This window comes from Amia ocellicauda, chromosome 18, assembly GCF_036373705.1.
Source record: "Amia ocellicauda isolate fAmiCal2 chromosome 18, fAmiCal2.hap1, whole genome shotgun sequence".
Taxonomy (NCBI): domain Eukaryota; kingdom Metazoa; phylum Chordata; class Actinopteri; order Amiiformes; family Amiidae; genus Amia; species Amia ocellicauda.
The window spans coordinates 10,519,278-10,531,976 of record NC_089867.1 but is presented as its reverse complement, the minus strand read 5'-3'; the positions used below and the strand labels follow the sequence as shown (position 1 = coordinate 10,531,976).

General features: G+C 37.5%; 1 protein-coding gene across 1 annotated transcript in view; it reads right to left on the bottom strand.

Moving 5' to 3' along the window:
- The window catches only part of LOC136713884 (copine-4), an 88,250-nt gene that overhangs the window by 49,098 nt on the left and 26,453 nt on the right, over window positions 1-12,699 (bottom strand). The window contains exon 3 of the mRNA XM_066691117.1: window positions 288-467. Within this exon, the coding sequence (XP_066547214.1) occupies window positions 288-467 (180 nt within the window). The remainder of the gene's footprint in view (window positions 1-287; window positions 468-12,699) is intronic.

The following is a 12,699-nucleotide window of genomic DNA, read 5'->3' as shown; positions in this document are numbered from 1 at the left end:
AGATTAACAGCTAGATCTCGATTAGGGATACAAACAGTGTACACTACTTTTAATGAGATACAGAAAATAATAATACAATGTGTCAATATTGAGTTATTAGTTTTGAAAATATATATATATTTCCACATTTAAAACTCAACAAAACCTTTAGATTAGATATATATACATTTTTGTTTTTGTACCTGAAATGAGACCAAATATACTTCCACAGTAAGACATTATTGTTATTAGCTGAGTTTTTCATAAGACACACTTAAATCCCTTCATTTCAACCATACAATACCTACTTGGCCAAGTGTGCACTCCATCGCACCAAGGAAGTCCGCATCTTTCAGTCCGTTGTGGTTGCTGCTGATATCATACACTTCATACCGTAATCGCTGGACCTCTTCAAAGTAGAAGTCCACAGTAAACACTTTAGAGAAGATGGGGTTTATACAGCTTCTGATTACCTCCGTTCTGTCCACCTGTCAAAACAATGAAAGTTAGCTGTGAAGCCTGTGTAGCCAACATTTTCCTGTTGTTAGTACAGTAGCTCACTGCTCAAAACATATTAGGAAGACATTTCTGGAAAGACCCCAGTACAAGTATCTTGCTTTATGTGTCTTCTATGTAACAGGGCTCATTGTACAGAGACTGTTATGATGACTTAATTCCCAGAGAGAGTGTTTAATCCCAGCATGTCAGGGGATCATTTATTGAGCATCATGGGCTTGTCACTCATTTGGGCCATAGCTGAATCAAACTCTTGAGGTTATGCCTAGTTCAAACCCAGGCAAGATCTGACTCAAATTGCATTTACAATACACTGTAGGTCAAAAAGTAAATCTCAGTTCTCTGGTTGTATTCTCTGCATTGAGTTTAAAGTTGTGGTTTAGGTCGTCAATGTCTGTAGAATATCTCAAGCTTCCTGATGAAAAGGACTGGGCATTAGTTGTCTGTCCCATATGCAGGGCACCCTACCAACCTGTAATCTTTGGAAACAAAGGCCAATACGGGTATTCATTATATATGGTTGGAATCATCGCACTTAAAGAGTCACTTGAGACTAAAACTTATACTGATACTGTGCCGATACAGTGAGTATCTTCTCTGTGTTGACACCTCCTATGGCCATAGATTTCTGGATCTAGATTTGAAAAGAGCCCAACAACCAATGAAGGATCAAATCATTCCCATATGAATAAGTAGATTTTTTTACACATTCAAAAGATAAGAAGCTGGAAAGTGTGTGATCTGGGCTACATATAGAAAACGTTTGGTTATAAAACTATATAAGCATAATTTGGTGCGTAAGGCTTTGCATGTACATGGTTAAATCAGTTTTGCTTCTCACTGTTAAACCAAAGATGTTGCAAAAGTATATAACAGAGTTAGAACTTTGAGTTTGATGACATCAGATGGTTTCGGAGAAAGGCAGCTAGTTAACTTCTGTTCCTTCATGAAAAAAACTCACAATGCCAGCATTGCATTTGGATGACTGTGATCAGCAATCTCTTTACAGCGATGGGTTTTTACAATCTTTTAAAGAATCAAATCAAGTTTTCTACAGACTCTCTCCATTCTTAACTTGTAATTGAATGAAACCAGCATGTGTAGCCTTCCCTAGCTGAACTACTGCTCAGTCAGAAAAGTAACACCAGTCAGAATATAAAATAATTCAATCGGAAAAGCAGTGCACAAATATCAAAGTACTACAATGTTTTTGTGTTTAGTTTTTTGGTGCTGTTGTTGCAAAAGGAACAGTCAGCACAAAAACACTGTATTACTACATTACAAAAGCATTCTGCCGAGTCAGTACCAACGTCTGAGCAGTCAGATGTCCTTTTTCAAATTTGGTTTAACTGTGATCAAATAATACCTGGGGAGGACTCCACAGAGATCATTTTATGCCACAAATTTAAACCAATACAAAATCTGATTTAAAAATCTACCAGAGACCTCAGTACTTAAACAACAGAATGTGGTGATTTTTATTACATTCATAAGGACCTTGAGAATTGCCCTATTACCTTATGTACAAAGAACTCATGTTTTTTAAAAGCCTGCATTGCTAAAATATTTAATAAGAGGAAATTAGGTCCCTATAGAATAGGTCTATTAGATGTGGCATTTCCAATCTGTCCAATTGCAGGACTGTGTCACAGTTGCCTTCTCAATTATCTGCATTGATTGTAACACACTTAAATTCAGTAATATAGACCTGACTGTAATTAGAAGGGATCTATATATAACTGGATCTATCTATCTATATATGTCTTTGCCACTTCAGCCTGGAGTGTTGGGATGATAGTTATTTTTAAACAACCCCTGTTGTACTAAAGACAAAACAAATAACTTTGTGCAGATGGTACTGGAATGAGAAAGTTAGAATAAACCTTGTGAACATCACACCCCCAAAAATCACATTGAACACCTGTTACCATGCGTTTGCCTATTCTTACAAGCCAGCGCAGGCGAGTGGGCTGATTCAAGCGACGCACATGTTGGAATGCACTGTGAAACACTAACACTCAGTTGACTTTTAATAAATAATAAGACAAATCCAGTGCTTTTGTAGTTTTTATGCTGTGTCTCCACTATCCATGAAGAAATCCTGAAACCCCGAAATAGCACACATGCCGGGTGTTGTGTAATCTGCATCCCCTAGAATCCAGTATGGTTAGAATGGTGCTGTGTTGAAGGCAGGCATTTTTTTTCCCCACATGTGTGTACTATAGGTTAGTTAATGACTGCTTAGTCTTGGCAAATATAGTATAGATATTATAATTTTGAATTAGCATACCATAATGATAAATACGAGGCTATTTTTGGGCATAATATTTCAGTAATACCTATAGCACAGTAGACAGCAATGCAATGTATTATGTTTGTATTTTATCTGTCCAGTGCAATTGTCTATCACACACTGGTGATACTCCACTGTAATCAGCCACTAATCAAAGTAGACAGTCTGATACAGGAGTTATTCATGGCTCTCTTTAGAGGATTAGAGTTCAGTGAAGTTTTGCTAAATCTTGGTCTAATATTAAATCTCATATTAAATGAGAGGAACTATGTTTCATTATATTACTCTGTTAGAGTACAATCATATATGTTTTACAACACAAACAATATTATCCCCTTGATCTCATTACAGGGAGTTTAACTGCAATGTTATAATCTGATGTTTAAAATCATCATAGTTTTCTTTTGTCTTGTGCAACTTCTGGGATTAGCTGGGCTTTCTCTAGCTTTTTTGTCATCTTTGAGGAGCCATCAAGAATGTTGATACCATGGCTGTATGTTCTCTTTTACTTTCTGTCAGCAAGCACACAAATGTAGAATTTTAGGGCCTTCTTTGAAGTTTTAAAACTGTAAAGTTCTACAGTTTCCAATGTGTGTTCACAAAACAACATCAGTAAGGAGATCAGAAGGGCAGCTCCAGTTCCCAGCTGATTTTATAGATACTGTATCTTATTCATTAAAAAGACAGACTGGACACAAACCACAACACTGAGCATATTTGCTTTTTTAATATTTAATAAACCAAGACACAGGTTCTGTCATCTTGTAAGGTACTCTGCATAAAGTTAATCTGCCCCCATGGAGGCAGATGCTATTATGCAGGTCCAGTTGTGTAGTTTTCTTTCCAGTGTTAATGGTGTTCTGGGAACTGGTTGGAAACCTTCTGGGAACTGGTTTAAAACCTTCTGTAATGTGAGGGAGACACCTTTTATCTCTCCTCATCTTCCACAGTCAGTTTCCTGTGCTGAGTGCTTTGAAATGCCTTGTTACAAAGCATGTGTATGGTGGCATGTGTATAATACTGAAAATAAAACTGCACTGGAAAATGCAGTTCCTGACATAACAGTATACACTGAAGTTTCTCGGCAGGTAACATTCCCATGTTGGACCAGAATACTATGGTTTGGTATACATTCCGGTACATAAAAACAAAATCTAATTTCCATCAAGGCCAGAAAATACTGTGAACATAGGCGAATGGAAGATGTTTTTAGCCATTTTAAATGATTGGTTGCGTTATCAATTTGTTTGTTTATGTATTTTGTGCCCAATTAATCTACCGATCAATCAGCTAATGGACAATGATTAACCTATGCATTTTTTTTAATCAACCTTTTACGCACTCAATAGCCATTCCCAAATTGCTGTCTACTGACACAGACGTGTAACTGAATAGCTTGCCTGCAAACAGAACAATAAAGATGGCCATTATCATATTGACATGGCTACACTTGACCTGTCTATTACCAGCTTCACACAGCAAAGTGTAAAAATCGGCAGTGCATTAAAAAATATTCTGCACGGTGGCAGCATTGGGGAATACAACATGTCTTACCAACAGGCTAGTACTGCTCTCTGCTAAAGGCTCAGTACTTGCTTGATGTTAGTTTTGCTGTTGTCATTACTCATTCGATGCGATACTCATTACTGCATTAAGCGCCAGCAGGGGGTACTGCAGCTCCCCCTTCCCGTGTCAATGACTGTGAAGATTATTGCTGCAATACGGGCTTGAATTGGCATATCTGATTTAAAAAGAAACAAGAAGCTCACAATGACTATGAGACTTGTTTTCCCACACCCTGCTCACAAAGGGACTGACAGACTAGCTGCAAATAAAAGCCTTAAATGACAGAACAAATATTTGAACTGAACTGTAGAAATCTGAGAAAATCATTGCAGGGTCTCAATGATTTTTCAACACAATATTTTCTAGGCATACAGTGCATTTTCACTCTTCGTAGGTCTGTTTCTAAGTACAATTTCAGTCTATCTCTGATATATGATTATTGTTGTCATAACATCAGATATCAGGCAAGCCGGGCCTCCCTCATACTACGTGAATGTACTTTATTCCACATGATCCAGTTCTCACAGACGTAAAACGTAATGCAGCCCTATTTCTGTATTCTAGTCTACTTGTACTACATGTCAGTACAAATGAAAAATTACCCTTATGCTTTATTTATAAATTGCTGAGAAGAGGCTTGCAGGCAGGGCAGAATACTTATTTTATTATCATTCTTATTATTTAAATGTCTGCAAATCTGGTTTCAAAACTGGTCCCAGTCACCAGTGATACCCTTTAAGTGGTCTTGGCATAACCCCAGTGGACATTAATCCACTTCTCAAAAGTCATCATGCAGCTATGTACAATTTAATGCTGGGAGAAGAAGCCCTAATGGTATGCTGCTTGCCAGTAGACTGTGATAAAGCCCCCAACACACAAGCACTTACACAAACCCCAACACATTAATATATAACATCAAATGAATGTATATGGAGCCCAGACACAATAGAATTGAATCTTTCTTGTTAACTATGTGAATTTCAAATCAATATATATTTTCTTTCTAAGCAGCCTGTTGAATGTGGTGTTTTAAAAGACCTTCTTTTAAATGTGTCAAAGTGATAGAAAACATGACAAATGCAATCCTCATTCCTTAAAAGCAAAGTGTCGAGATAACATACTTCTCAACAACAGCTTTCAACTGTAGAAATCTTTGCCACACCTCTTTAGATTATTATATTATATTGCATTTATACAATTTTCATGTTGAAACATTTGAATTTAATGCATTCATGATTTAATTATATAATAACTGTCTGTTGGTAAGTGTGACATCAAGAAACAATTCAATTCAATTCAGTCGTTCTGCATTACTTCCTTGTTTTTTGGGTGGGGGCAGTTCTTTATATATGTAAAAACATGACACTCTGTTCCCACAAATGGGCTCTCAGGTTCTCCCACGAAGTGGTGGCCAAGATATCTGGGGAAGTGTTTGTTTCACATAGAAGGACAATTAGGAAGATAATAAATTCAAGTACAATCTGAAAGTGGAGAGAATTAAAATAGCAGTTATGTCTTGGCAATGGGCATACAGGCCCAGCTCTAAAATGGCATGATGGGAAACTACTTGTCAAATGACTTGTCAGAATGGTAGTTTATGTGAGGGTTGAGGGTAGGATACTGGGTATAAGCAAGAAATATGAGATGCAATATGTGTCTAAAAATGAGTACAGCATGTGCGATTTTAAAAGTGTTCTGAAGTGTCTTGAATTGTGTTGGTTCAAATATAGGCTGTGCCTTTTTCTGTCTATAGCCAGAAGTCTAAATAGCAGGGCTGAGACAAATTGGCAAGGGAATCTCCATCTGGCTGCTCAATAGGATATTAGCTGCAGGCAGGACAGGGTTGTGTTCTTAAGAGCCGGGCACCTCATCCTATTGGCACCTGCAAACACTGCCCAGGCACCCAGGCCAAAGAAACAAGCACGTTGATGGCAGAGGAACTCATGGTTTCAAAGGTGTGTTTGGATCCATGATGTTAGTAGAGCATTGAAACAAACTGAAAAGTGATTTGCTATTATAAAGTAGCCTATATAAGAAGACATAATTGATTATCCAAATTTTAAATAAATATCCAGTCTTCAGAATGGAGGGAAAATAAAAATAGCAATACTCATAACAGACAGTGATTTCAAACTTCCAATGTTTGCAATTGCCTTGGTGTATGTAGAGCTTGCAATTAAACTGGCGTAGTATATCATTATTTTATCTCAGTTTCTGATATCACTGAGAAAAAAATAAAAAAAAACAAAAATGTGGAAACAAATGTTTTTACAATCTGTCTTTATTACATGACAGATGCAGAGTTGTTGTTGTTTTTTGCCAATCTGTTTCCTTCAGCATTCCTTAATATTTTATTGAAGGAGTAAGTATAGTTTTCCTCTCTGTGACCTTATGCTCTGGTACATCGTGATCAGAGCAAAGTATAGGTATGGAGCTTCTCAATTATGCTGATCTTTCACTTTGGGGTGATGTTTTACTAAATATTGGAATGAGAAACACCATGTCACTATTGATTGATAAAATAATCAAAGCTTGCACGTTTAATACCTGTGGGAATGCATTCCCTCATAACGTGGTATGAAATAAAAGATTGAAGGCCCAATCTGATCTTAATACTCCCCATGGAATAATACAAATAATAAATTCTTAAGAATAAATACAATGAACAGCAATTAACATTGTGCAGGTGATACAGTATATGTGGAGGTGTTATTATTATGTGTGTCTTCTGCTGTATATTTTACTACACTGGAAAATCAGAGAGATGCATCTTATCTTACCACCACATGTATAGAAATCATGCTATTAAATGTGTAATTTCCTATCATGTATACATGCCTTATCACTACCCCCTTTCCAAAATTTTCAGCAGAATATTATGTCCATTTCCACAAACGTATTAGGATTCTGAGCACTATCCGTCTTGTGTTTCACATTGCAGGGTTACATTTTAAATGATTCAGACACATGCAAATCTTTACCTTGGCAAAAGACTATGTAGGTCACGGGTCATATTTTGAATGGATGTTTGCTTTCCAGTGTTTGTGCTCACTACAAAGCAACACACAGCAACTCTTCTCAGCTTAAAAGCATAAACCACAGAAACAAGAGGCATTGCATATTATCCATAATCATAAGGATACATTAGTCCAAGGTCTGTAAAAATTGGGATAACCGAGCTTTTATGTAAAGTGCAATAATACTTAATTTAATTCAGACAGGAAAACATAGACAGGGGATATACACGTTTGTATATTTACAGATAATTAGATATTCAGCTGTAGGATATGAAGAATTATAATAAATCCACAGAGATCTTAACACATGCAGAGAAACTGAGACCTTAGTGATGTGATATTTCTTCTCTTTTTTTGTGTATTGTGGATCATGTAAGGACTTCAAGTTTGCCACAGACTGGACTCTGAATAAATAACTTGTGTTCGATGGGGACAATCTGTCAAAGAAGGATAAATATAGTAGGACAATCTGTGCTGAATTACTCCAAAGATGTGGTTCATGTCAGGAGAGCAATGCGTTCAGTGAAATTAATTCCAACATCCATCTTCTTTTATATCCGGGGCTAATTAAATATTATTTGCATGAATACAAATTAAACTACAGGGTAGAAAAAATAGATGAGAGAGAGAGCTCATCGCACAATTGACAGAATTATACTTAAGTTAATTGTGGCTGAGCCATAACAAATGTGTAAACCTTGTGTATTAATTTTCAGATTGCCATGATCATTAGTTTAGTTTAGTGAGGAAATAGTTAAAAGCAGTGTTCATAGCATGAGCTGTAGCATTAAACAGTTTGTATATTATGATATTTACACTCTACATTAGTCACACTCGCCATCTCTAGGAGCTATGATATCCATGTCATCCCTTTCCCGGTTTTGTTAAAACTGGAATATGTTAATTAGAGTCTGAACAGTGTATCCGTGGTTTGGGAAATAATACGTCTAAAATCGAATACTAAAATATATAGTCACAAAGACAGGAGGACACCCGTGAACTGCTCTGAAAAAGACCTATAACTGAAAATCAATACTGTTAAATACCCTTCCAAGAAAAGCACTGAAAAAAAACACATTGGCATCTCTGTAGACAGTGGCAGGTTTGGTGACAGAAGCCTACCAGACGTCCCACTCATCCATGCACTGAAAAAAAGAGTCAAAGGCTGCCTTTAAAACCCTCTGGACCAGCTGTGTGGTTCTCTGCAGGAAGCCTTGAACAGACTGACAGGGCAAGCTTGAGAGAAAGTGGGAAATCACATGCTTGGAAAACGACAGGGCTCTAATGAAGGCGAAGGAGGGCACTCTTCTCAACTGGATATGGCACAGTCTGTTATTAACCAAAATGCACATCAAGTAAAATGAACAGACTATCTACCCATATTGCATAAGGTACCAGTGTAGAACTATCTAAATAATTTTCTAGAAGAAAAAAAACAATGGTAGTAGTAATAACAATTGAAAACGAACACATAATTTTGAATGGGATTTGTTTCCGTTTGATTTACACAACCTACTCCTACTGAGCTTATTTAGGACTGCCATAGTTTTTTCTTGCCCCACGGTGAAAGTGGTTGGTTGTGTAAATCAGAAAAAAAAATCCCATTTAAATGCATCACGATTTCAGTTTATAACACAAGAAAATGTGAAAAAGTCCACTGGGGGTGAATGTTTCCTATAGGCACTGTGCATTTTCGATCACCTACCTGTACCTGTAACATGAAATATGAACAGTAACATTGATAGTGACAGCTGAGATAAGGCAGGATCCTCAATAACGCTGACACCAATGTGAAAATACATTAGGTAGCCCTCTTGGGAATGCTCTACCATGAAAATATTGAAGCTATACATTTTTGAGAGTGAGAGCCGTTGACAAAGGAATAGAAATTCACCAGCAAACTTCATAGATTTCTTAGCAGTCCCTCATTATTGAGCTTCTCTAGCACTTCTATGGCAACCAGTCCAGCCATTATTAACCTTTCTCTGTCTGCATCAATAGACACCACTACTTTTAATGACCTTTAGTTCTGGCTCCTCAGATTGCAAACAGGGGCTACAGGATCTTCCAACCAACAGTGCTTTACTTGAGTATGAACCCCGGAGTACTGGTACCTTGCACATTTTTGATGTGTTGAAATTTTAAGAGAGCTTTTACCAATATTTCAATTGGTAATCAATCCCTGGTTAAGTATCCAACATTAGCCATTTTTTCAAAGTATGGGCTCTAGAACATTCCCAAATATCTTGTGATTGCTGCTACTAATCACAAGTCACTTTGCGAGTTACAATCATAGGCATACTAATCAAAACCTAAAGCCTTCCTATCCCTCCTATTCAGCTGCCAGCTCTGTGTGATTGTTTTATTCTCGTAAGCTTCACTGTAGTGTTCCTCCTGGTTTACTGGGCTCAGGCCTCTCCTGCTTCATAATCTCTGTGTATGCATTTCCCCAGATGAGACCAAAAAAAAAGAAAGGCAGCATCTTATTTAGGTCAAACCTTCACTGGCTGTCAGTTGCAGTTTGTAGCAGAATGCACAGAGTGACGGTGTGTGTCTGTGCCATGTAGACCAAGCTCATCTGTTTGATTGAAGGGCCTTAAACCACCTGTGAAATGACTTGTTAACTGAATGGCTTGCTAAGGTTTCCAGGACTGCATGTACAATATGAGTAACCTCAGCATTGAGCTCAGCAGTTCACACACACAGGAGAGTCTCTCAACGTGAATTGGTTCTGATCCCGAGAGAAGAAAAGCTCCCTGGAATATAAGGCAGGCATAATGGCTTCCCCCAAAAACCATCCCATTTTTTTTTACCTCCAAATATAACTGCTATGCATTCTCAGAAATCTGCTCTGATGGAAGTGTCTCTGATGGCATGTTTTTTATGTGTGTTTTAAGTTATTTCAAAAGCCGGCTTCCCTAAATTACCAAGTCAAACTAAGAATGGGGAACCAATGCACTAATTAAAATATGTAACAGATCCTGACTCAATTCTCAGATGAGGATACACTGTCTTTAATGAAAAGATTGCATTCTATTTACATATAATTGGTTGATTTTCACCTTTGCATGGTATTGGATTCTGTAACTATGATAAATATGAGACCTTTCACTCAAATGCTGATTATTGACATTAAGCCTAATATTAAACTCAATCAGTGGATTATTACTAGCAATAATATTAAACTGCACTGTAACCAAAACAATCATGAGACCCATTATTTCCAAATGCTCACTGCAACATAATTTAATTTAACATTTGATGGCAACTGTTTCCATCACACCTGTGGTGATACTGATCTGGTGTGCAAATGCCTAATATTTTTATTTGATTTAGGGCCGGATTAAATCAAAATTTTAACCCAACCGCTAATAGCAAACTACAAACCTGTACATTATATTTATATGGTTATATTTATGATTAGAAGAAAGTGGCATCTTACTAAAAATGAAGCCGCAACTGAGTACAGTTCTCTAGTTTTCTACTAGCATGTGGGTCAAACTTTTGATTTAATCCCAGCCCTAATCTCCTAATAAATTATAAACAATTCTGTTTCATTTATATTTAGTAACACCTCTCAGTCGCCACAGTATTTCACCTGTTTCTTGAAGTAACACCTAGTATAGAAAATATAGCCCTGCCAGCTTTCCTCTTGATATCATCTAAACTAAATCCCATGTCTTGTTCAGTGTGATGGGGGCACAGGTAAGGATATCATATGCCTCCCTTCTCCAACCACAGAAAAAATAATCGACTGGGCAGAGAGAAGCAGAGCATGGAGGAAGAAAGAGTAATGGAAAAAACGAATAAGTGCTTCAAACCTGTTACACCTGCAGTGCAAGATGGAAACTAACATTGCCACCTATAACAGCAACACATCTGGGCTCCCTTCTGTCACTGTGGGGCTGGAAAGCTCAGCATGAAGCGGGCTTTTATATGGACCTGTACAAACCTTATCATCAAAATCATCAAAATCAGCATTAAGTAGCCTAACAACATCATCATTTTCTGCATCTTTACCAATTTAGAATAAGGCTGTATGCAAACCATATCCTTAGAAACAGTCATATTGATCAATACAGATGGTATATTTCCAACAGTACTTAAAGAAATTAGGGAAATTATTTATAGGCCGCTAACTACAATATTCCAAATGACACTTAGAACAGGGGATGTGCCCACTGACTGGAAGACAGCAAATGTCATACCAATCCACAAGAAAGAGGACAAAACTGAGCCAGGAAATTACAGACCAATCAGTCTCACCTGCATCACCTGTAAAATGTTGGAAAAAAATATTAGACAGAAAATAGAGGAGCATATTCTTGGAGATAGTCAACATGGGTTTAGACGAGGCAGATCTTACTAATTTATTTGAGTTTTTTGAACATGCAACTGCAGCTGTGGATCATGTGAAAGCATATGATATGATATACTTAGATTTCCAAAAAGCTTTTGATAAGGTTCCACACCAAAGACTGATCCTCAAATTGGAAGCTGTAGGTATTCAGGGTAATGTAAGTAAGTGGATTATGAACTAGTTGATTAGAGGAGTCGCTTCTAACTGGAGTGAGGTTGTTAGTGGAGTTCCACAGGGATCAGTACTAGGGCCTGTGCTTTTTCTAATCTACATTAATGATCTGGACTCTGGGATAGTTAGCAAACTTGTCAAATTTGCACATGATACTAAAATAGGTAGCTCAGCAGATACAATCTCGGCAGCACAGGCTATTCAAAGGGACTTAGATAATATTCAGTTGTGGGCCAACACTTGGCAGATGAAATTCAATGTGGACAAGTGCAAGGTATTACATGCAGGTAAAATAAATGTCCACTATAATTACACTATGGGAGGAATAGAACTAGATGAAGTAACACATGAGAAAGACCTTGGAGTCTCTGTGGACTCCTCACTTTTTCTATCCAAACAATGTGGGGAAGCAATAAAAAAGGCAAACACAATGTTAGGGTATATTGTCAAAAGTGTAGAATTGAGAACAAGGGCAGTAATGTTCAGTTACTGTTACAATGCACTAGTTAGAGCTCATCTGGATACTGTGGACAGTTCTGGGCTCCACACTTCAAGAAAGATATCGCTGCTCTAGAGGCAGTTCAGAGGAGAGCAACCAGACTTATTCCAGGTCTGAAGGGAATGTCCTACTGAGAGACTGAGGAACTGACCCTTTTCACCCTGGAACAGAGGAGACTACATGGGGACTTGATTCAAGTCTTCAAAATCATGAAAGGCATCAACCACATCAAACCAGAGGAGCTTTTCCAGATCAGCAGGGACACACGCACCCGGAGACACAAATGAAAATTGGGCTT